This window comes from Camelus ferus, chromosome 14 (genome assembly GCF_009834535.1).
Source record: "Camelus ferus isolate YT-003-E chromosome 14, BCGSAC_Cfer_1.0, whole genome shotgun sequence".
Taxonomy (NCBI): Eukaryota; Metazoa; Chordata; class Mammalia; order Artiodactyla; family Camelidae; genus Camelus; species Camelus ferus.
The window spans coordinates 38,770,919-38,797,164 of NC_045709.1; the positions used below are offsets into that span (position 1 = coordinate 38,770,919).

At 40.9% G+C, this 26,246-nt stretch overlaps 1 protein-coding gene across 1 annotated transcript in view; it reads right to left on the bottom strand.

The window, feature by feature from the left end:
• The window catches only part of GPC6 (glypican 6), a 971,667-nt gene extending 961,277 nt beyond the window's left edge, over positions 1–10,390 (bottom strand). The window contains exon 1 of the mRNA XM_032496783.1: positions 9,453–10,390. Coding sequence (XP_032352674.1) covers positions 9,453–9,612 — 160 coding nt within the window. The 5' untranslated portion in view covers positions 9,613–10,390. The remainder of the gene's footprint in view (positions 1–9,452) is intronic.
• Between the last annotated feature and the right edge of the window lie 15,856 nt (positions 10,391–26,246).

Genomic DNA, 26,246 nt, shown 5'->3' on the forward strand with positions numbered 1-26,246 from the left:
AAGAACCAGTTGTTAAATTTTGTAGAATTTTGTGAGCTGGTTGTTCAGCTGTGAGTAGCTGGAAATGGGTGATGGTGGGAAGATTCAGACCACAGAGACTGGCAAATGCTACAAATCAGGTCTCCCCACATTCTCTCCTCCTGAGAGCCGACTGGTTAACACATATCAGTTCACCACCCGCCAGAGGTGAGAAACACTGGTCTAAAGCAAGAATGCCAAGCAATTCAGATACTCTGAGCTGTTCCTCTCAGCTTTTCCATTGCCCCTCAGTTCCTTGGGATTCTTAAGAAGATGATGAAGATTAACCAAGCAATTCAGTGGCTATAAGCATGAGGAAGGTGAGTACTGGCCCCCGCTGTCTGAGGGTGTAACTGTGACTAGTTTTGATCAGGGCCACAGTCCTTTTCCTCCTTCCTCCCAGCACGGGCAGAGGAAGCAATTCCAGAAGGAGAAAGGTGGGTAGATCTGCTGGGGGGCTTCTGAGAGTTGTCTGCCTCATCGATGAGGAGATGCACATGGCAAGACATGGTCCCTTTTTGTGCCTCTGGGCCCTGGAAGGAGGCTCTGCCCCTCGGCACTCCAGCAGCCACCTTGTTTCCATCCTGGAGCTGACTCAGCAGAGTTGGGGGTGGGTGAGTCCAAAGAGGGGGAGAACCTGGGGCCAGGCTGATGCTATCACTTTCTACTTTCTCACTCCTGGAACTGCTCTACGTTGGGACTTGTCCGTGAATCAAATAATGGCTTTCCTTCCATGATTGCGTAAGGATACTGCATTGAGTCAGGGTTTTCTGTGAGCTGCAGCCAAAAGTATCTTAAGTGACACAGATTATTTTAGGCCAGAGTTTCAACAGCTAGCTTGTCCTCTTTAAACTATCCTATTGGAACTTCTAAGTAACAGAGCACTTTTTAAATTTTTTTTCTTTTTAATCTTGCCTCTTCTTTTTCTGATGACCTCATTCACCCCTTTCTCGGCCTCTGGTCCTCACCTGGGCCCCCCACAGCTCATGTGTTAGCATCTGAAACAGCGCCCTAGCCAACCTCCTTCCTTCTCCCAGGGCCTTCCATCATCTCCTGTCTGCTCCATCCCAGTCACAAGCAGTGCCCCCTCATGGCACTTCGCTGCCACAAGCCTCAGCCTATGACCTACTTCCTGCCATACAAAGCCTGGGGTGTTCCAGGTCCATCAAACCCCAGCCCCAGCCTATCTGTCCGACGTGACTTTTCACAAGTCCTGAATCCATGCCTTTCTGACTCTCCTCCACAAGCCTTATTTTGCTCTTGCATTTCACCCCACCCCAAATGCCTTCTTCTTTTCATGGCCCTCTGTCAAATGCCACCCTTCCTTCAAGGTTCTTGTGATGGTTAATGTTGTGTCCACTTTGCTGGCCTAAGGGATGCCCAGATAACTGGCAAAACATTATTTCTGGGTGTGTCTGTGAGTGTGGTTCTAGAGGAGATTAGCATTTGATTTAGCCGACCGAGTGACTAACGTGGGTGGGTATCATCCAATCCTCTGGTGACCTGAATGGAACAGAACGGCAGAGGAATGGCAAATTCTCTCTCTTCTTGAGCTGGGATGTCTACTCCTGCCCTCAGCCTTCAGAATGCCTGCTTCTCAAGCCTTGTGACTCACTGAATTATACCACCTGCTTTCCTGGGTCTCCAGTTTGCAGATGGTAGATTGTGGGACTTCCCAGCCTGTCGAACTGCATGAATCAATTCCTGTAGTAAATCTCCTCATATATATCCCTTTCTATCTAACTATCTAATAAATCTCATATCTCTCTGTATATACAGACACACACACATATAAATATATATACGTGTGTGTGTGTGTGTGCATATATATATGTGTATGTGTGTCTCTATATACTGTTCATTCTATTTCTCTGGAGAACCCTAATACAGTCCCAATTAAATTTTACCTCCTGCTTTCAGCAAGGTCAAAGAAATGTCCTCATTCTGTGATTCTTATCATTACAATCAGTAATGTAATTTGGTACTTAAACCATAGACACACTATTGTTTAAATCTTGAGCAGTGAAGTAACCATTTAATTAATTCTTCATCTTAGTGAAAATTTTTTTAAAAATTTATACTGCCACAGGACAAAACACTGTGACTTGAGTTTCAAAATGATGACATACATTTTGATAATTCTATACTTGCTGAGAGTTAATAACACACCCCACCCTATTCGGGAAATCTTTTCCTCTCGACCAGACTGATACTCGTAATAGTCCTTTGCTGCTTTTATAATATTCTGTTCTCCACTAAAAAGTACAGATGAACTGTATCAGTATTTATTCAGGTTTGTTAATTCAATAAACATTTCTGGGATGCTTGCTTATGTCTCTCAATCTGTCTGTCTGTCCATCTCTCTCACACACACACACACACATCCTTATTGTCAATTATATAGTAGATGCTCAGTAAATAACTCTGGGCTGATTAATGGTTTGGGTGGTCTCAATTTTACCTCCTAAATATTTCTTGAGCCCTTCGACCTCATTCCACTCCCACAGTCACCACTCTGGTTGTCACTAACATCTCCTCCTCTTCCTGTATCTGCCTTTGGCTCCCCTCCAATCCGTTCTCTACAGAGGAATCAAAGTAATGGTCAAAACCATGTCCAATCCTGATTAAAACACTTCAACAGTTTCTCACTGCTCTGGGTTAAAGGCCAAAGTCACTGTAATGAGTTGGAGGGATTTCAGCACTGGTCAAGGAAAGAGGCGAGACCCCGTGGGGACAGCAGGTCCCGACAAGCTTTCTCTGGGAGGCACGTTGACAGATTGCAAGTACGGGGAAGTCCCTCAGAGTGGAGACCTTCCAGAGACACCAGAGGGGCCGCTACCTGGAGGGGGAAGAGGCGACTGCATGGCCGGGGAGAGGGGAATTACCTGCCTAGGCCATGATGCTCAGCCACAGGGCGTGGAGGGTGACAGCTACCTGGAGTCTTTTATAGACCCAGGGTACACAAAACAGGCAGGCCCTAAATGGTTAAAAATCTGCTTCTTTGGGCTATGTTCAGCCCACAGACTTTACAGCTAAGGTCCATGCCTGCGGTGAAAAAGTAACCCACGGTTGGCCAATATGCGTGGGCCATCGTTGGATTAGGTATATAAGTCACTAACCTGGCCCTCAGGCTCTTCTGCTGTCTCTCTCACACCCCTCGCCCCCTTCATGGGCTGTTTCTCCAGATTCTAGAACTCTCTCCTGCTTTCTGGGCCTGGTTACCATATAGTAACGTGTGAGCCCTCTGCTCTCCCCTTCCTAGTGACTATACTCTTGCTTCAGGGCCCAGCGCTCTTCCCGGAGGATGCAGTCCCATAACCCTGTGATCAGAGCAGCCAATCCTATTAAATGCTTTCCCGGTGCCAGGTACCCTAGTGCTGCACACTGGTCTCAGCCACGCAAATGAATGGGGCCCTGCATTTCTGCTGCCCCGCTGGGATTAAAATTCCCTGGGGCCCTACAGCCGGCATCTGGCACAGGGACTTACACACAGTAGGTAAACAAGAACTATTGATTGGAGAAGTTAAAAAAAAAAAAACGCCTACAGAACATGGAGACTAGGTTATAAAAATAATCGATAACCTGGATAATGTGTAAACATGGAATCAAATTTCTGTTTTTCTTTGTTACTAACTGTTCCATTTGTTTAGAAATCTTTTTCATCCAGGGTTATTAAAAACTCTTAAATATTTCCATCCCGGATGATTCGAATTTTTAAACCTTTACCCAAGACTTAACACTATGAAACCCTTTATTTACAAATATGCCATCCCAAGGAGTCAACTACATGTAAATCACTAAAAACTAACATGTAAATCACTGAAAACTGAGTACTGGAGAAATCTATGAAACTATTTAAAGCCTAGTTATGTGCCAGCAAAAGAATTTAAGAGCAGAATTTGGCCTGCAAAGGGATATAAGCACTAAGTTTGAAATATTAATTATTCTGTTTATACTGGCAAGACAAATCTAAGTCATCGTACTGGCCTTGCTAGAAGTCTTTTGAGAGATGTGAATTAACGGGGAAAAGAAACAGTCTCATAACGTTAGCGTTTGTGGGTTTGAATATAAATTAAGATTATGCTAATAAGTTACTTTATCACCAATTCCTTGTCTACAATTTTTATCCTAAACTCATATTTCTATAAAAATCAAGTGACTGAATGGTAAGTCACTTTGGTTTAAAAGGACTCAATAATTTTATATTTTGTAAGTATTCATAATACTCACTCATAATTGTAAAAGAACACTAGCCACCCTCCCATGTACATTATAATGCAATGTTTATACTACAATGTTTTAAAGAACATAACACTCTATATTTTCAACCACTTTTGATGGTGGCCTACATTTCTGCTCACAAGCTATTACAAGGTGGCACAGTTAAACGATCTGAATTTTATGTAAAAGAGTGTATCAGTCAACTCAAATGAACTCTTATTCTCAATGATGACATATCATCTTCTAATTAAATCAGCTAAGATAACTCTGTTTGCAAGGATCATTCTAAAATTAATTCCCAAATCAAGAGTCTAACAAGTGGTACTTCTAATAGCCCAGATTTTAGATTGCTTTGATACCTGGAATTAATGTGAATCTTTTAGAAATCGAGTGACTTGACAAATCATAAAAAAAACATTTGAAGTTCAGCTAACTCATTTATACCTCACACCGTTCTTCGAAAGGATTTTAAAGACGTCAGCTAACTAAACAGAGGGCAGAGAAATCAGAACTCCGTGCAGCAGGCAGCTGAATGGAAATTAAATTATTTATCCCCAAACTAGGAGATGTAATATGTCTGTAAAAGAGTAAGACTTACCAAACACTGTTTTTTTTGTTTATGTGAATGTGATATCTACATGTAAATTGAAAAAAGAGTTGGGTATCAAGTGTGTTAAATTAGCTGGTTTGCTGGGGAGCAGGGGCAGGGAGGGCTATTGTCTGGGAAGCCCACCTGCTGGACAAAGTCCAGGTAAAATGAAGCATTACATGGTTTGAAATTTGAAAACAATAAGGAAGGACTAAAAAAGTCATTCGTGTATCAGTGGCATGTAAGAGAATATTCTTCTTTTAAACTTTCAATTTTGGGATAGATGTTTAGATTTTTGAGATAAACTGTTATCAAAGTGATGTGAAAGAATTTAATACTTTTTTTTTTATTTTGGGGAGTGGGTAACTAGGTTTATTTGTGCATTTGCTTGTTAAAGGAAGTACTAGGGATCGAACCCAGGACCTCGTGCATGCTAAGCATGTTCTCTGCCACTGAGCTATACCCTCCCCTCTAATGATTTCTCAATATCCAACAGCTGTAGCCCAACACTCAGAATACCTTAGACGGGACAAAGAGGGTAAAGTAAATTAGTGAGAAGAGAGTTGTATTTTTTCCCTAATCCATGGAGATGAGCTTCCCTCCTCCCTCTAACCCCCATAATAATTTCCCATAGTAAGTTTTTTTGAACTAACCCAATAATCAGAAAGTAGGCCCAGTATGTTGAGAAAAAAACAACACATGTTTTTTAGTTTCCATCTGTTATATAACCTCATCTATACAATGATCCGGAAAATGCACAAATACACAGACAATTTAGTGATGGAAACGTGGCCAATTTCTGAGAACATAAAATACAAATTCAAAGTGATATGAAAAATTATAGATGTTGCAAGTAAATAGAAAAATACTCAGCTTGGACTGAGTGAATACATTTGGTGATTGACAACACTAGGTTATATACGTGTTAGACGAGGAAATGATTTTGCACACATTCACTCAACAAACACAGAATGGTAGTGGGCAAGGTGAAGTCTATGGACTTAAGTGCCTGGGGTCAGTGCACCTGCATTTGAATTCTAGTCTCATCACTTTCTAGCTGAGTCATCCTTGGGCAAGATTACCATTTGTTTCCCTGTTGCTCAGTCTTTTCATCTTTAAAATGGGGATAATCATAGTATCTACTGTTATTATAAAAAGTCAATAAGGCAATATTTAATGTTTTCAAAGTAGATAATGTTTTCAAATAGGTGCTGGGCACATAGTAATTTCTACATAAGGGATTGCTAAGTAAAGTTGCATTAGATAAATGAAAAAAAAATTAACATGTAAGCCAATAAGTTACCATTAGTCAGCTACAAATGCATGCTATAATTAATGACTCCAAGAAGGTTCAAAGCATAAAATAGTGGCACTGTAAGTATAAAACAACTTTCCCTGAATTGCCCAGACTTTTAGGCAGATGCTCTTTTCAGTTGTGGAGTTCCTTCAGAAGTTTACAGCCAACAGGATGAGTTGGATTGGAAAATGAGATAATATTACTGATGCTTGAAGAAAAAGGCTGGCATGTTTCACACTAACCTTTTATCAGAATAACAGTCCTAACAAAGAACTTGAAGATCCACGGCTCAGAATCATTCCAGAAGACAGAACAAGAGAAAACAAGCAGGCACACTGGGAAGGCTTTTGGCTAGGTATCTGGAAATATTTCGATACCGCAAAAATGCCTAAGTATTAGAATGGATGGCTGAGAGGGGCTCACAAGTCTACGCCTTTGGAGGTCTTTCAAACAAGGACAGATAGTCTATCTGATCTGCCTGGGATGGTTTCAAATCAGGGCTGAGTGAAGATTAATGGTACAAGCTGCCCCTTGAAGGCCTCCTCCTTCCCCAGCACTCTCCGAGAGGAGAACTTCATATATTATCCATCCCAGCCCCTCGTCTTTTGAGTTTGAAGAACTCCTCTCCATCCTAGAACAGAAAAGGGCAACACTATTTCACAATTGTGAGTTCTGCGTAGAACTTTAATAATGTCATGATGAAACATAATGTCCTTTTCACTTCTCAGTTAGTTCACCAGGCAAGTTACCTGCAGGTATCTTTCAATTAGAAACAGCTCTCATGAATCTGAAATCTGAACAGCAGTTCCTTTAAATTCAAGTTCCCTGGCAGGCTAATGGTACATGCCGTTTCTCAAGCAAACCATTAGAAGTCCAAACAAGGCAAAGGATCAGGAGTTGAAGGCAAGGATAACCACCATATACTAGATAATTAAAAGTAAATAGTACCAGGAGCTGGGGAGGAGAGGTAAAGTGTGTTCATTTAATAACAGGACACCTAAGTGATTATTCCAACAGCAGTAGGTAGCAATGAGTAAAGTTTACTTTGAAAAAATGTTGCTCCTTAATACACAATTATCTTTCAAGGCATTTCTTTTCCTATCAGATGTGCCTCTGACCCCCCAGTGACCTGTATCTTGCTTGTTTCCACCGGCACCAAAGGACACGAGGGTTTAGGTCAACAGCGCCCTTAGTTCTAGAAAATGAGTTTAACAAAAGTGCACACATTTTAGAAATTCACAGTTAATTAGCAAGCACTGTAATTGTCAAGGGGTGGAGGGAAAAGGAAAAAAAAAACAAACCCTCTTTAGTTAAAAATCCACTGAAGGATTTATTTCCACCACTGGCAATATTTCAGGAAAGTAAATGGTGCCTACAGAAATTATATACACTGAAAATCTTAGCTTTGATATTGAGATTTGCATCATAGTAAGGATGAACTATAGTCTCCTGAAAGTCTCATTCTCCACTAAAGAATACTTAAGTATTTTCTTCTTTGAAATATCTTATCTGAAATCATGTTGGCAAATACGTGTGTGTTTAATAAAAGACACGGTTTTAAAAAAACCCAGATTAGAGGAGAAAAAGTTCCCAGAAGAAGTGATCCATACTCTCAACCTTTTAAAAGCTGAATTCCCTGAGATTTGGGGGAGGGGGAAAAAGCAAAGCTGATCCTTATCAATTAATTAAAAAGAATGAAATAACAGTAGACAAAGGGGGAAGGAGAGTTAAGAAACTTAAGGAGCTGTGGGGGCGGTCGCTGTGTATTCACTGATTAACAAATTAAGGCGTTCAGGAAAAGGGAGAAGAAGTGACAGGGATAGAACAGAGGTCTTACAATTCACCACAGGTTCCGCCTCCGACTCACCAGAGGCTGCCTATGTCTGGCTCAGAATTGAAAAAGGCTCCCTGTATATAAAGCTCCGCGCTTTGAGCGTGATGTATAAGCTGGTTTTCTTTTTTCCTTTCGTCAATGCCCACATTATATAAATGTGTTTATTCTGGTATAAGTAAAATGGTTTAAGCAAAAACCCTCACTTGTAGAGTTTGTGGATCAACCATCATAAAACAGCAATCCCACTCCGCATCGCAAGTGTAATGTTCTAAGATAATCTGCAAAATGCTTTTCATCCAGCAGCCGCTGCTTTAGCAAAATGCAGAGGCTGGGTTTGGACTCGACCATCCGAGGTCACTGAGGACCTCAACTGCCAGATTTGAGCAGCCCGCGCCCTCGCAGCATCTCCTGGCCTCTGCCTCTCTCAGTTCCGTGCTCTCCCAGCCACAGGATTAGCTCTCCCAAACACGTTTCATTCACAGAGCCCCCGAGAAGCTCGGACTGGGTTGGAGCTAAGAGCCGGAAAACACGCACCCAGGCTGCCGCGCAAGTTGCTGGAGACCGCGCGCTACCCACACCCTGGCGCCGAGAAAGGGGGTGGGGACTCCCGAGCTCTCAGTGGAGGAAGGCTGGTGGCCGGGCACGCGGGGGACACAGGGTCCACGGAGCCCGAGGCGAAGCCACTAGTGAGCCACCCGCTTAAGTTGGCTCAGCTTCCAAGAGCCGGCGGGAGAGGCCGCGCTCAGGACGGGGCGCCGCGCCTGGTGGCTGGGGTGTCTTCCGAACGGCGAGTGACCAACCGCAATCGGGGAAGCACTGAGGGACCGTAACGGGAAAGCCCGCCCCAAATCTGAAACGGGCGGCCCGCGAACTCCCCAAAGCGGCCCGGAACTGCAGATGCCGGAGGCCAAGGCCCCCGGTGGGGTCCCCCCATCATCAGCCTCGCCCACCCCCGACCGGGGCGCAGTGCGCTCTGCCTCCCCGAAGGGCAGGAGAGTGGAGCCAGGGGCCAGGAGAGCCTTCGGCGTCTCTCCACCGCCCCCGCCGGCGCGAGGGCGGGAGCGAAGAAGGCGCCACTCAGACTGTGGCGCTGGGCAAACTGCGGCCGCAGTTCTTCCAAGTTTGCCTGAGCGAGCGGCGCGGGGTGGGCGCCCGGCTCGGCGATCTGCCCTCGCGCCGCCGCCCGCCCCCGAGGGCGCTGGGCTCCCCGACCCGCGCGGCCGGGGCCGGCGACAAACGGGGCGCGAGGGCGCGAGAGCCGAGCGCGGGAGGGATGGAGGGCGCTCCCGCGTGTGCACACAATGAGGTAGCCGAGACGCACACCTTCCCCCGCGGGAGAAGCCGAGCGAGCATCAGCCGCCCGGCACGGAGGCGCGGCGGCCCGGAGAGCCGGGACAGAAAGTGAACACCAACAACTCAGCAACAGGGGGGAAGGTGGTGGACGCCGGGCGGCCCGGGAGCCGGGCAGGGCCGGGCCGCGCGCCCGCGCTTACCTGCGATCTCTTGGTAGGGGATGTCCGCCAGGCTGAATCCCTTGGCACCGTACGCCTGGCGGACCTCGCCGCAGCTCCGAGCCTTCACATCCGCCCCGGCCGGGAGGGACAGCAGCAGCCCGGAGAGGGGAAGAATCACAGCCCCGATCCAAGAAGGCATGGTGCAACATGCAAATCCAGCTCGGCAAACCCCGGGACCCGTGCGCTCTTCACCTTGCCCCTCTAGGCGAAAGCCCGCCAGAGCCGGCGGCGCGCTCCTCGCCGCTGCCCAGCGTCACCCCCTTCCGCCAGCCGAGGGGACGAGCAGCGCAGCCCTCTGGACTGCGCTCAGCAAACTTTTATAAGCCTGATGGAGGATGGCAAGCCAACCAGGCTGGCTGGGAAAGCAGCCGCCTCGCTCCTCTAGTCCCCCAGTTCGAGAAGGGTGCAATAAAAAACGAGAGGAGGAAAAGAAATGTTTAAGGAAACACCATGGGAGTCGAGAGCTGAGATCCGAGTTGAGAGCCGCAGAATCCTAGCGCGCTGCGAGCTCGGCTCGCCCGGGTGTGCGGCGGAGATGGGAACGCGCGCCGGCTCTCCCGGGAAGGAGATGGACCGGCGACCGCGGGTGTGTGCGCGCGCGAGTGTGTGGCGGTGTGAGCGCGGGGTTCTCGGGGATGTGTGTGCGTGGAGGTATGTGTTGGGGATATACGGGATCCAGGGGAAACCTCAGCTTCACACAGGCTGAGGGAGCCTGTGAGAGTCCTCCTGAAATAGGAAGAGAGAAATCCTGGAGACAGACACTGGAGGCTAGAGGGAAGGAGAAAGGAGGGGAGAGAAACGTGCTACACATTGCACAGCCGAAATTCAGCGGCAGAGTCGAAGGCAAAACCCGGACTGGATCTCCTTCTACTCGGTAAAAGAAGGGGAGAAAAAACAAAAAAAAAAGGAAACGGTCCTATTTTCTCATTCCCTGAACATCCTTCATTCTGATCGGAAATGCTACCTTTAAGTGACATAAATAAGTCATCCAGAAAGGCAAAGTATATTTAAGTCATTAACTTACGGTATTAAACTATATTTTTGTGGACGTAAAAGACAACACAATTCCAATTGTTGGTTTAAATATGAGCAACAATTCAAACCTAACCGAAACCCAAAGCCAGTGCAAAAATGAATTATAGAGGAACCCCTGAACAGCAGAGCAAAATCCCCACTCTAGTTAACTGTCTCATTTCTGTTTGGCTTTGCTTTTATTTTCTAAAGACAGTTCCAGCACACATTAGAGACCAGTAGTTTTTGTTGTTGTTGTCGTTGTTTTTAATTTTGGGTTCTGCACTCAAAAATTTTCCCCCTTTTTAATTTCAAATATTGTATAATCCTGGATCAGAAATCATTAGCTTACGTTTCTAGCGTGTGGAGGAACAGGAAAGCTAAGGAGAAGAACCAGAACAAGGAGGCAACGAGAAAATGAGAGAGCAGCGGGCAGTGGGGTCTCAGAAGGAAGATGCTGAGGAGGGAAGTGATGTATGCCTTCCCTCTCCCGAAATGCTCTCACATACTGGGCTTAACTATTTTCTTCCAAGTTAACAGAATTCTCAAGGGGGAATCAATTCACTTTCTTCCTTTCTTTTTCCCGTCTTACACTCAAGTTCTATGAAATGGGATAAAACTGGAAATTCTTAATGGACTTCCTTATGTTAATGAACCCTGCTAGGAAGTGTGTGTTTAAACCCAAAGTTCATTCAACTATTAAGGCAGTTAAATCCAAGACAAAAAGAAAAAAAAAAGATAGTGCTTACTTACTTTTACTTACCTGTGTGGCCATATATATTTAGGTCAGCACATTATTCAGAAATTACCGCAGGGTCATGCCCAGTTTCATGGAGCTCATCACCTATGAAGCTACAAGCTGCTTTTCTGATAATGGCTGTTAATGACCAGAATGACTCATGAAATCTAAATCATTCTGTTTGTCATCACCATCACAGTCATAATCATCTTCATCTTCATCTTCATCACCATCTCAACACATCTGGTACATCTTCCTCTCTTTAATTATTCCCTCCTCTCTTCCTCCACCAAAAAGACTTCCAAGCTTAAGATCCAACATCATCTAAATCTTATTTACAAGTTGACTTTTTCGAAACTCCATAGCTAGGCTTTTCTTTCTGAAAACAATAGTCACATATTTTTTTTTCTCTTACAATTCCAGCACATTGTTTGCCCTCAGAATATACCAACTGGGAGACCTTAAGTCACTGAACTTAATTCCCTCAAAGTCTGAAATCAAGATGAGAACAAAATATACTCTGGTGTCTTTGTGGACAAAGGATAAGATGGGTAGGATTAGGAGGTCCTGTAGCCAAGTCATGATTTCTATGATATTTGACATGACCTCCTTCAGCCTTCTGTTTCTGTCACAGCCAAATGATGGGGAATTCACACTCCAGCAGAAAGGAGTAAATACACACATATCCTCGCATCTCACACTGGGACTCACTGTAATTTACCCTTACTCTAGCAGTAGATAGCAGATAAAGAAAGCATGTTTGAAGTGAAGGAAGAATGGGTAAAAACACAGATATGTGGTTAAAATTATTTGAAAACCAATCAATCATTAAGTATTTCATGAACATTCAATGCAACTGCAAGCACTAGGTTACTGTACATAGCTGCTACACGTGTAACAAGGCTAGTATGGAAAGAATTATAACTTAAGCAGGCATAAATAGATGAGTTTAACCCCATCAGGAGGGTGAAACAATTTAAGATAGGTTTGTAAACTCCAGTCAGCCCGAAGTTAAATAACTTGCTTTAGCGGTGTTCTCCAACCCTGCTTGGTCCACTTGTTGGGTAGTGTTGCACCGTGTGAAGTGGTGTAAGAAATAAAGTCAAACTTTCCAGCGAAGGGCAACTGCAGAGCCTAGATGAGGTATTGGAATGAGCATCGAAGGTCATGGAAGTTTATAGAAGAGGCCCGGCTAGAAAGAACTCATATTAAGAAGTTGGCATTTGATTTAGACAGGGAAAAAAATGGTTAGCTGAAGGACTTGAACCCTGGCAGTAATGTTTATATTGTACATAATGGGGGGGGGGAGGGGGCGGAGTTCGAACACAAAGAACATCAGACCAAAGGAAGACACACATAGAAGCAAGAGAAAGGTAAATAGAAGAAAGAAATAGAACTTGGCCACAATCATCAAGATTTCAGGTGATTGAGATCAGAATAGGAGAATACTAAATAAAAATACAGTGAAGATTAATTCTGCAGAAAGGATTAGCATGATTTGGGCTTTGATTCAATACCTTCAAAAAATGTATTAAAAAGTTAGTTTAAAAGTGTGAGTCTCCATGGGAAAATATGGTATATTTACTAGGACAATAAGAGTCTTGTTTATATAGCACTTTTACATCCCAGCTGTTTTTTCACAGCAACCCCTTCTGGGCATAAGATGAATGGAACCTCAGAGACTGTGCGATATGGAGAGAAAAAGAATTAGTCTAAAGGAGCAGCCGTAGCTGATGGTGAGCAGAGCTGCCCTGCTCAGTTGCCCACCCACCCCATGGCCATAGGCTCTTTCTTGCTACCTTAAGCCCGATTGTGTTTGGGGGCAGAACTGTGCCCGCACCAAGAGATGAATCATAATTGGTCAGACCACAGCCATCTTCTTTCCTTTTCTATTAAATAGTACGGGGGTGGGCATAAGATCCTTTTTTTTTTTGGCCAATTAGATGTAAGGAAAAGATTTCTGAGAAGAGCATTTTCCCTAATTAAAGACAAGAACTATAGGAACAGGAAGATCTTTATGCCTCAGCTTCCTGTCTTCTTGGAGCTAGCTGGCCATCTGCTGACTAGGAGACATTTCCAAAAGACAGAGAATGACAAACAAAGGATGGAAAGAATCTAGATCCTCGATTTTCTATCTGAGTCACCACATCAGCCCTGGGACTGCCAACCTCTTGACTCCTTGTTAAATAATTCATAAATATCCTTGTAGTTTATGCCACTGTCAGTCAGTTATTCTGCTATTTGCAAATGAAAGCAAAATTAATGTATGTGGCAAACTAAAGGAAGAGCAAGAGAAGTGAAGGCAAGAGACAGAGATTAGTGGAAAATGTAAACAGAGAACAAAAATGAGGTGGCATCATGGACTCCAAGGTTAGAAGACTTTCAAACATGAAGCAAATCACAGGGGACACCAAAGCCAAGGAAGATGGAGAAACTTGGATGATGATAAAGATGCTTACTGGCAACTTTAACATTTTAGTAAAGCAATGGGGTGGATGCCATGGAATTGTATATGAAGCGGGTGGAGAGAATGTGGAAACACCAGGTATAAGTGATTACTGTGTGGAAACTCTGTGTGGAGGGGGAAGGGTAAGCAGGGAATCCTTGCCAAAAGAAGCTCCTAAGACTGCAGGCAAGAAGCCGAAACTAACATAGAAAGAGGTTAAAACTCAACATGATATTATTTGGTGGGTTGATTTTGAATATTTCTCTTTCTTATCTGCGTTCTGTGAGTTTTCTATAGAATGTGAATGTGAGTTCTTTTTATGATGCGAAAGATTCTGCTTTAAAAGTAGTATGTCACACTTTCAACAAGTGCAAATGATGATCACATCTGTGTCATGATTTACAAAGCAGAGGGGTCTTACTGTTATTTCCTGTACGTAAAACAAATGGGCGTTAACAGTTATTTCAGTAAGATAATGACTTTGTTGTATGAAATGTTTTATTGTTGATATTATTTTTTAATTCTTTGGGAAAAAAAGGCAATTATACAATTTACTATTCTTTTGCTCAGTTATACCAATTCATGAATGTGAAGCTGGATGAATTTTAGTTTAGTTTTTTTTTTTTAATTCTTTGTGTGTTTAGATCAAGTAGGACAAATTAGTTCAAATGAAATCTTACGAAAACAAGAGAATGGACTTCAAGTGTCTATTCTGCATCTCAGCTTGGCACAAATCAAAATCGCTTAGTTAACCTGCCTCTTGAAAAACAAGGGCCTACTGTAATGAAAAAGCTGTCAGAAATTTAACAACAGTAGCTCTGCCAGGTGCCTGGATAATGGGAAGGTTGCTGAGTTACAGAGAAAAGAAAAGGTAAACTTGAATGCACAATGACCAGAAATGGTGAAAATATTGTTTCATTTTTCTCATCAAAATTCATCCCTAACCAAATCCTAATAGTCCATTTAACATTTATTAAGCCTTCAGAGTATACCCAGTACTAATGTAAACCCATTAAAATTATATCTTTAGGGCAGCTGAGAACCAGCTGGGTTGCTAATGATCTCTTGGGGAAAACCAAACACCGAGGGACAACAGATTCTTCCTGTCTTAGAATATTCTCCCAAGACTCTGAAGCCAGAATGTTTAGCTTCAGAGGAGGGAACGTGTGATCTCCTTAATCAGATTTTTGCCTCATAGTTATGTCAGGGTTTAGCCAAGAGAATTGAAAGAGCTCTAATTATTTAATTATATTTAGTTTTATAAATACATGCATATATATATAGAAACATAGCCAATGAAATACTTCATGTATTCTGAAGCCCCACCCCCCTTTACTTGAAATATTAACAGTCATCAAGAAGTATAAACAGAAAATATATTAAGGTATAACAATGATTTTAAATGCTATTTTCAATGTTTCATATCTATTAACAATCCAGAAATCTACTCTCCACGGATGGTGAGTTTCATGCCTAAAAATTCATCTTAGGGTATGAAGTACATTTAAATATCAAATAACAAAATATTGACTTAAAAACTTTGGTGTTAGGATCACCCTCTTGACTTGGAATAATCTTGACAAATGAAATACTGGGTAAGCATCATTTTATACCATCGTTTGAAAAGCTCATTATACATAAGGAAGAGAGTTTCCTTTTGACTTTACAGCTCACAATATTAATAGATGCCTTCAACAATGTCATCATTTAAAGCTCACGTGTTTTTGAAGTGTTTCCAAGTCAGACTGTAAATGTGAAAGAGTGGCACCGATGAAAATCCTATTGCAGATTAATAAACTTGCATTTTTGTAGTTCATAAAAGAAGATCATTTAACCTTGTCTTTCTTGTTATAAATTCAGATATTAATGTTACGAGAGATGATTCTGTAGCTAAGCAGTAATTTGACATACCTAGATTTTTGGAACCACACATCTTGGCAGTCAGCTCTGCTTTTGTGAAAGATGAATGGAACTGTGCATAGTTTTCAGATCATCTGGCACCATAAACAATGACATTCCTTAAGGCAAGTGGATGACAATACAGGCTTATTCAGCAGGGTATAGCTCTCCACATATTGCTAACTTCCATCAATGGAACACCTTCCCTCTCCTTATCAAAATGATTTCTCAGATTTTAAAAGCTCTGGGTTAATTAACTATAATTATTTCAACATTAAGTAAGCAGTATATCAGACTTGGTTTTTGGAAAAAACTGATGTTGAACCCATAAAATATTGCCGTTATTAACTATTTACTACATAGAGGTGTCTGCCCGTTTAACTTCAGCTTAGAAGGCCCCTACTCTGAAGGAACAGGAAGACAATTTTCTGATTAAGCTTTTTTTTTTCAACCTAATATCTCTACTTAAGAAGAAGATGAAAACGAACAAAAAGTTACTTAGATAAATAAATTACAGAAATGATTTGCTTGATTAGAAGCAGAAGAAATCCAAAGAAATTTTAAAAGACATTAATGTGATTAAACCTTGCTACTGATGAACATACTTTGATATGAAGTTACTTTTAATAATGGAAGGCAATCTAAATATTCTAAAATTCAATTATCAGCGTATTCATAGCTTTTAATTTGGGAAGGTTTCTAGTAGCTTCTAATTAGAAAGATTAGATTCATTCAATTTTATTGTAAGTTAGCAAAGATACTAGAAAGAAAAAAAGGAAGTGAAAATTTTTAGTGGATTCTACTACATCTACTATACATACAAGTCAATAATGCTTCTTTGTTAAGTGTTACACCTTAAGCAGTGTTATTTTTTTCTGTGCAAAGCTGATGGAGAGGCTTGGAGGCAATGTTCTTGAGGCCAAGAAGAAGAGTTAGCTTTTCTCTCTTTAGTGGTGACAGACACACAGATTCCAGCTAGAAACTATACAAAAACTATTGGAGAGTAGGAGTGTATACCCAGGTTGTATTAATACATCACTCTACAAAGTAAGATTCAGTCTTAATGGAACCAGGTAAATAGTGTCAACCCAGTAGCATACCAGTAACCTCACTGACATATTTTATTTTATCTCCTTTGACAAAGAATATGATCATTTTACTTAGTGATTTCATTTGAAGAAGTCAGGTCAATTCCTTTAAAAAAAAAAAAACTTCTTTTATAGCAAATACTATCTCTTATGCAAGTTACAAGGATAATGTTTCCAATAATAATTCTTATTTATATAGCTTGTCAAACCCCACCAATTCACCTTCATGGTTGGAATGAAGATACGTGGACATCAGAAGCACAAAGAAAATTTGCTTCTTCGATTTTGTTGTCGCTCTGAATAATAAGTAGAAGAATTTAGCAATAAAACGTACTCCCTACTAAATCAAGAAAACAGTTTCTCAGTGTGGCCAGACAAATCCTCTGACACTTCCTCTGTCAGTGCTAATATTTTCAGTGGGAATTTTGTGATTAAGTGTTCTTTTTAGTTTAGGTTCCTTAAAATGTTCACAAAGGTAATCTCATCTCCCACATAGAGCAAAGTTTTCTAACCAGTCTATCGCTACACTACGCCAAAACTGCATCGCATTTTAAAAGATCAGTAAACATTAAGGAAAAGAGTAATAAATCATTAGGCTTACAGCCTGCATAACAAAAACAAACTAGCAATCATTTTTAGATCTACGTTTAAGAAAATAGCACTGATCATGATCTATGTCCTTTATTGGTTAAGTCAAAGTCTAAACAAACTTAATTCCATTAAATTTATATAAAACATTTATGGCCAACATCCCCCATTTTTTATCAGCCATGAACAGGCCAGAATATATTTAATTTCATATAAAACATCACCATTAAAAAAAAAAAAAGAATATGGTCTTATTTGTCTTCATAGCCTGAATTCACTCCCAAGCAATCATTTCTAACACTCGTCTCTATATTAACTTGGTACGTTTTATTACATTTCAGGGGGAAATAATTAAATCTTTGTGATGGAGTAAACCTGGTGTGTTTTTTAAGTTACTTGGAGAAAAGAAAAATTCTGAGTTTGGGAGATGGAAGTTCCATCCATTAAGGATCCGTTTCCAGGGAGGGGTCTGAAGCAAGCGGAGAAGCACACAGCAATGCGCCGTCAGTGTTCTCCTGATGTTCATCTGCAATTACAGCCAATCAGTGTGGAGGAAGTTACTGAGCAATCCGCTGCTGTTTGCTTTTAATTGGTAAACTATCTTCCAAAAATAACATCTTTGGGCTTCACAACACCCTACTCATAGAGCAATTAAAGAATGAATGTCTTTACTGTACGGGAGGACCTCTATGAATAATGAATAGGGCTCTATTTTTCCTGGGAAACAAACATGTACGTTCCGGCATGTTTGTGGTAATGAACAGCATTGTGAGTGTGCATAGCATAGAAAGATATTACATCGGCCCTGACTTCTACCTTAATTTCAGCAGATAACTGATTTTTAAAACCCTAGAGAGAATCAAACATCCGTATTCGAAACTTGTAACATGCTGCCTGGCTTCTGTGTTGCTTTTACAAGTTTTAAATGATGATTTAGTACAAAAACTGAAGAGATGAAGGATCACATTATGGTCTCGAAGGGGCAAGACTGTCTTAACACACATTCGAGGGAAAACGAAAAGAACATTTGAACATGGTATTCAAGAAGCTTGACTTCTACCTTTATTTTAAACTTCATGAAAATAGAATTGAGCCATGACTCTCCTGGGTACACATGAAAAGTTACGCTGTGCACAGTGTGCCCAAATTTAGATATTTGTGCAAGAGATATTTCAACAGAATAACTAATGAAAAGGAAGATCTAAGATTGTAAAACGATAATGACCTTGCCATGTGTTTAAAACTATTTGGCTTCTCCTTTAAAAAGATCATGAGAAGATTTAATGTATTTTGTAAATTACTTCCATAATGATTTCACTTACAAAGAATATAATTTGCTAGTCTATTTTCATAATGAATGAGAGCTTAATGAATCACACATACTTCCCCATTCAACAGAAATATGGGGCATCACAGTATTGAATTGAAATATTCATTATGAGAAGTCTTTGGACTCTGGCTATAAGATTTCCAAAGTTCTTTCTTCCTTTCTTTCTTTGGGGGGTCGGGGTAGGGTAAAGCATGTTTCTGTTCACGTTGGCTTAAAGGATTAGTTAACCATCATGCAAAGTTACTGTTCATTGCAACTGGTAGGCGCTCACACGGAAAATTTTATATTTGTGTAATGGTTAAGAATTTTCACAGGCCACAAACTCAAGTGTAAGGAATGGAACTTCCTTTATTTTCCTTTAATGGAACTTAATTTCTATTTTAAGTCTCTCTTCTAGTTAGCAGCAGAAAATTTAATCTTGCCAATTTAAGGTAAATTTAGTCGCAGAAGAAATTTCTCAGACATATTTCCCTCCCCAGAGAGGGTTCTTTTTTTTTTTTCTTCCACGTGGAGATGGTAAGACATTCAGACATTGGTAAAAAAACATATCATCTAGTTGTTGGTCATTGTCATCTTCTAAGGTGGCATTCTCTGAATTAGAAATAGACCTTTCTCCGGTCTTTGACCACATGGTCCGCACTGTGTGGTCCACTATGCTGTCCTAGAATCCTGCCCATCCACCAGTGTGTGCGCGAACTACCAGTAGTGATCGCTTTCTTTCTCTCAACTAATCTCTGCCCCCTCGTTGATTGCACAAGGAATGTGGGGTTGCCCTCCTGCACCTCTCTGTGGTTCCCTCACTCCACCCCTGCATTCTCTGTGTGTAGGTTTCACTGCTCCCATCCCATTGCGGTATAAGGAATGTCACAGAGATTACAGATGACAGTGTCTCCAGATAGGAGAGTCAGAATACACATCTCCACCCCCTGGGGGTCCTAATCCTATCGGAGTCCAGCCGACAGAGAGGACACAGGGAAACGCCAACATCCATTAGCTTCCTCCAAAAGCCAAATAGTTGCAAACACGTTGCAAGGTCATTATCATTTTACAATCTTAGATCTTCCTTTTCATGGAATGTCAATGAGGGTTAGCTTTCTCTCTTCCCCCTCACCTAGCGTTTTCACTTAGACTGCAATGAGAAAATGGCACTTGCTTCATGTATCTTGCATTCTTTCTGATTTATTGCTTGTGGCCTGTACAACAGAGCTTGCGTCTTTCATAACGTAGACTCAGAACTCAAAAGCACCGCTTTCTCTTTCAGAACACTTTCAGCTCTTACAAATCAAAGCCGTGCCTGGCAAGACTGCGGTCTCTGCGTGAAGTTTGAGAGACTTCTTTGAAATTTAAAAATTTTGAAGAAAGGGATAGCTTATGTGTATCAAGTTTTAAACAACCTTTAAAATACTTTCCTACAAACCCTTCATCTACCCCTTTATACAAACGTGAGTCCTACAGGCAATGAATGACGGCATCACTCGCACGGCGACGCTTAACAAAGCCAGGTCCCACGTTTTCAGCAGCTGGAAGTCAAGCCTATCAGAGACCCTCAAGACACTGGTGAGATAAGTAGAGCTAGGTAGGAAAATCATACGGCACATTTCCCTACCCGAGATTAAAACTGTGTTCATCTTCTTGTGGTTTTCTGCTCTAGGGAGATGTGCACGAGAGTTTGATCACACAAGGAATATAAATCACTCTGAGTCACTAAAGATAGTTTCTTTCCATCCCTCCCTCCAGCTTCTGGGGGAGCGGGAGCACCCAGGGCTCTAGAAGGTACTTAGGGAACCTGCTTTCAGGAGATACAGAGGAATTAAATCAGTCCTTTGAATATCTGGGGTGCTAAAACACAAAATGGCAGTCCTGGGGACTGAGTGGGCACACACACGTGTTTTGTTGGCCTTTAAACAATTGGAAATAGCGTCAATACTTAATACTGGGAGATAGCACAAAAGAAATTTAAATTTGGTGCTTTTTCTGAACATTCCAAAGTTGTGGCAGAGTGGAGCCAACATTTAGCTAGAGCTGTGGCGAGTAAGGCAACCTCTCTTAGGCAAGGTCTGCAACATGAGTTTGGCTACCATCCCTCTCCCCTTCCTGCCTCTGCTTGTCCACTTCACAGCCTGACTTTTCCTGGCTACCCTTTCTTCTTCTAGGTTGGGACCCCTGATGATCCCAGAAAGGAGACGCAACTTTCAGACTCCAGAAAGTTGAAAGAAGGAGGGTGGGTAGAACACGGTGAGGTAGACAGTGGATGGAGACTGCGAATCATGGAAGATCCAGGACAGCCGCCACTGCTGCCTTCAGCATGTCTCCTCGGGCCAGCACAAGAGGGGCCCTCACTGCCAGTCTCTGTGTGAGTTGCAGATGGGTTTGTCAGCTCCTGCATGTCAGTTCCAGGCCACCTCAGCCAGAAGTGCCTTTGCCATCAGCATGCCCCAACACGGCCTCTGCCAGGATGGCTGTTGTCAGGCCCTTGAGTTGTAGTCAGTCACTAGCTGCAGGCACAGACTGAGGCTCTTGGCTCTCCCAGAAGGGAACAAATGGGAACAAATCTCCAGTAAACCATAACCAGCCCAGTCATGGTCCCTGAATGGTCCTACAGGTGCAAGTACATGAGCAACTTGAAGCTTCTGGTCAATCTATGTCTGTTTTTGTGTGTGTTTGTGTGTGTGTGTGTGTTGTGTGTGTGTGTGTGTGTGTGTGTGTGTGTGTGTGTGTGTGTGCCTGTGTGCATACGTGCACACGTGGACAAGCAAGAGAGGATGGGTATGAGTTTGGAGAGCACCCCAAACAGGAGAAAGGGGGGTGGAGCTGATGTGTGTCCAGGTCCAAGCTTGAGGCACCCTGCCAGAGGGATATGCCAGCCCTGATCATCCCAAGGTCTAGAGGGAAACTCAGAAAATTTTGTAAAAGACACTCCAAAGCCTTGGGGGCCCTGCCTGCAATGTGGGAGAGAGAACAAGGAGGGGCTCTGCTTGCCCAAGTTTATGGGCAACCCTGCCTGTGACTAACATGTGTCCACTGGCCTCAGGTCCTGAGAATGTTATGGCAGTCTTCCTCAGTCTGTCCCTTAAACTCCATAATTTCTCACTGCTTGGATTTCTCTAATAAACTATCCATTCGGCTATTGATCCAACACCTCATTTATCGATATGTATATCACATATTGCGCTAGCAATGTGTTGTAAAATTGTGAAAAAAACAGGCAGTCTCTACCCTCAGGAACCTCCAGTCTAGTGCCTTTTGAGCTGAGGTTCTTTAGAGCTTAATTAAAAAATAGTAATAATTGAATAAGAAGTAAAAATGCTATAGTAGAAGGCCTCAGGAAGAACAAACATGTACAGAGACCATGCCTTAATTTTTTTAATCTCATGAAAACTGAAAAAGTTAGGTTTTACTTTTATTTCTTTAAGGAATACCACCTCGATCCAATTAATTTGTATAATATATTTTAATGTAAATATATGTCACATTATGATTTATGTCTTTTGCATCAACAATTGGCAATCAAAGCAGGGGGCTGGCTATACTTACAATGGGGACCTTGGTACGCTTTAATTAAAGGACCTGTGGCTCAGAAAACCCAGAGCTTTTGGTTTTGTTTGTTAAATACGATTATTCTAGCCTCTAAAAAAAGTCTTACCTATAACTGGCACTCAGTCAGGACTTGAGAAATTAATAAACCTAAGAACACATAAAATGATCAGTTGAATGGGTTTAGCTTGACCTCTGTTAACACTCACCATCTGCTTCATGTACGCCCAAATTCTACCAAGACTAAGGTAATTTTGAACCTACTGAATATTTTCCAAAACATTTTGGAGAAAACTTTTGTGTCTCCATAAATGAATTCAGTATTTTAACTGTTCACAAATGGCAGAATAAATATTCATCTTTTGACTATTGCCTTGCAAGAGAATCTAAAGTCATCCATTTCCTATGATTTAAAGTATATTAATTTTGATTCCAAAGCAATGATATCATAATCTTTAAAGAAAATAAAATTTAAATTAGAATAATAATTATTTTAGATTTTCAGGATAGTGTTATGGGTCAGGAGAGCCTTAATTTTGCAAATGGATCATGTGCTATTAGAATTCATATTCAAGGAATACGGTAAGTTTGTTGGAAAATGATAAAGATATGCGCAATGGACCCAGACTTGTAGGTGCCTTGTATACAAAAGAGGTGGTGATGGGCTTTTCAAAGCAGTTTAAAACCCCAACCCTACTCTACCATCAGCGTCAGGCAAACACAAAGATATTGCATCCAATCAGGGCATCCTTCCTTATCCTCCACTTGTTAAACTAATCAACAGTTCATTTCTTCCCAAAGACCTGTATCAAGACTAGCACTGTCCTAAGTTATGAGGATTTAAATATAAATAAAGATATGCTTCGTCCTTTCCAAGAGCTTATGGTCTAGCTTTCCACAGGAAGAGGGAGGCAAAGCACACGTTTATTGAGTAACTAGAATCTTCCTGCCACTTTATATATTCTTTCATCCGAATAAAAGCCCTGTGAAGTAAACATAAGTCAAACTTGGAATTGCTCTTACCGCTGCACTATGCTGCAAGAATCACAAGTCATATTTTCAGTGTCAGGAATGCCAGCTCGGGTCTAGCAAGCCTTTATCTTTAGTCTAGTTTATCTTTTGACTATTTTCATGGTTAGAATCTTTGTAGAAGTCTAAGAATCCAGAAAATTGGCCTGGACTGTGGTAAATTTATATGTTTATGAACATAAACAACTAACACAAATAATATATTTATGTATGCATACTGTGTTCTGATTTCTTGCTCTTACTTAGTTTTCATTGGAAATCCATCTTGTAGACCTAGGGAGTCTGCATTTTGAAGTAATTACGCAAAAACTAGAAACTGTACAACTGTGTCAGTCTATTAATATCTCCATTAGAAATATTTGGAAAAGAAATTATCCATGTCTTCAGTGAGTTATAGGAAGTATCAATAACAAGGAACATATGTAATTGAATCCTGTTATCATAGTCATTATATATTCACTTTTATTTCTTATTATAGTTATATACCATTTGGTTTTCCCAGTGGTTTAGCAACATCAGTGAAATTACAAACTATGTTATAGTGGCAACTAAGAGTATTTGAAATAAAATGTTCATAGTAAAATTATTTGATTCCTGCTAAACCATTAAATCAGGCTGGCAAATAGCTTTTCTGTTATGTGCTAACTCAGAGTCATTTCAGGAGAACTCTGAGGTCATTGCCAGCCTCAGAGAAAAAAGGTGCATTGCTAGATTAGTAATGTCTGTTATGCAGTGGGTTGGGTGAGTGGTGGAAGTCATACTATTTATTTGTCCTCCATGATCTGGATTGCTAGTTAAATAATCCCACAGATTTTCTTTTCTAATGTAGAGTCAGTTTATCTACTAAGACAGAACAAACCGATTAACACATCTCTCTGCCAGTCGCCAAAATGGAAATTCATTTTCTTATCACAAAGAGTAGGAGAGAGAATCAATGGGATGGGAGATTTCAGTGATAAAAATTATTTTAATAAAATGTGCTCTGCATTTCAAAGTCACATCCTAAATTCCTGATTGAAGAGCTAAGAAATAAAGAATTGCTATAACTCTACATTTGCAGCGTTCTCTCCTTGTCTTTTTTTTTTTTTATCAGACTTTGCTAAAATCAGGGAGGGGAAAACTGTTCATATTTTAAGAATCAGCAGTATCATAAACCATTTCTCCTGACTTAACATCTTTATAATAAAAAATCTACTATAATAAATTCATCGCTAGGTTGTGTTTTTATTACTACAATCTCCCCCAATGAGTTCTCAGTTAAAAATATTCTGGGGGAGGCAGAAAAATGTCATTTGTGTCAGAACATAATTCTCCACCTGCTGAAAAAAAGCCATACAGTGGTGATAGTTTCCTATTATTTTTTTAAAGATTGATATATAAGCTTACATATTTATGACAAATTAAAGAAATAGATGGGAGTGTATTATACTATCAAGTTATTATTGGAGAAGTAACCACCATAAATTGTGAAGTGTGCAGTATCCATCCCAAGCTTCTATGAAGAAAAAAATGCCCAAATCTCTAAAACAAAGGTTTTTAAAAAAAGAATGTTACTGAATTCATAATCTTGCTATCTATTCATGACAGATTGTCATATTTTTCTTTTATGAAACAAGACTGTACTGATTTGATTCTGGAACCTATTGATTTGTATTGTGCTACTTTTAAAATTTGGATACATATATTCTGTATTTTAAAAAATTTTGTTGTGTAACTATGCCTATTGTGTCTAACCTACTCTGAGCTATATAGTGAAGCCCCTAGGAAGTTATCTGATGGCAGATTCTCACGTAGGCATTTAAATGAGACACAAGTTATCCAGTGCATCCATTGATACCCAGATCTGACTTACTAAATGAAAGCTGCTTGTATATTTACTTCGGGCTACAGCAATAATCCAAGATGAAAAACCGCTGTCTCAACTCTGACCTTGAGCTGGCAAATCACCAAGAGTGAAAATGACTTACTCTCTTCATTCTAAAGATTCTCAGGTCCTATTTCTGGAATCAATTTTGTGTTGACATTTCTTCTGCATCCACATCAACACTGCCTCATCCCCAAACTGCACCATTTTCCCCCATATGTAGTACCCTTGATTCCAATGGCTCTTAACTTCTTGTCACTCTCCATTGAACCAAAAGAATCTCTCTATACTATCCAACAACTATAACATTATTTACTACTTTAAAACAGTGATATCAATGTTGCTTCGAAATCTGACTTCAGTGAACCTCTCCAGTGTTATTTTTCTTTACTGAAAACTCACATTCCAACAATACTGGATTTTCGATATTCCCTGGATGCTTGGCACTCTTTTGTGACATGTCTTATTCAACTTTATCGTCTGCCATCTTTTGCTTGGTGTTTTAATGTAGTCTCATCACCTGTCTTTGTTATCTTTTTTCCCTGGGTCAGTGTTTTGCCTTCTTTTTGATCTCTGTTGGGGAAAACTGTGAAAGACTTGAAAATGAGAAACAGAAGATTTCTGGGTGCATTTTCAAGGTAATGTTGGCATTTTCTAGCTGGGGCTTTGGAGGCATCTCATAGAAGGGCAACTTTGAGTATCTTCCACTAGATTATTTTACAACTCTGTGCATTGGAGAAAGTTTTTTGTAGTTCAAATGATTACTGTCCATAGAAATACAAATAAACTTTGTTCAGGAGAGATACAATTGCTTTCCCCCTTGTAGAAAAGAGGATTTCAAACTTAATGTTATACTGTCCTATGGGTTATTATGCAATTTTGTGTTTACTAGGAAATTCATTTTAGCATTGTAGATGAGATAGATAGATAGATAGATAGATAGATAGATAGATAAATTTGGATTTTGTTGGGGGGGTGGAGTGTGTGTGTGTGTGTTATAATAATTTATTCCATTCTGTTGACAAAAATGATTAGAAAATTGATTTTAAGGTGTGACTTTTTGATAATTTCTGTCATATGGATGATAGACATATATTCTCTGACAAATGAGAAAACACAGGGAATTTGGTGTGTTCGGCTTTACTGTTCGTGGTTATCTTTTTTCTATTTGTGTGCTCAAATCAATTAAGAAATTTCTGCAAACTGATAATGAGATCAACTCTTAAAGATATGAATCAGTGAATG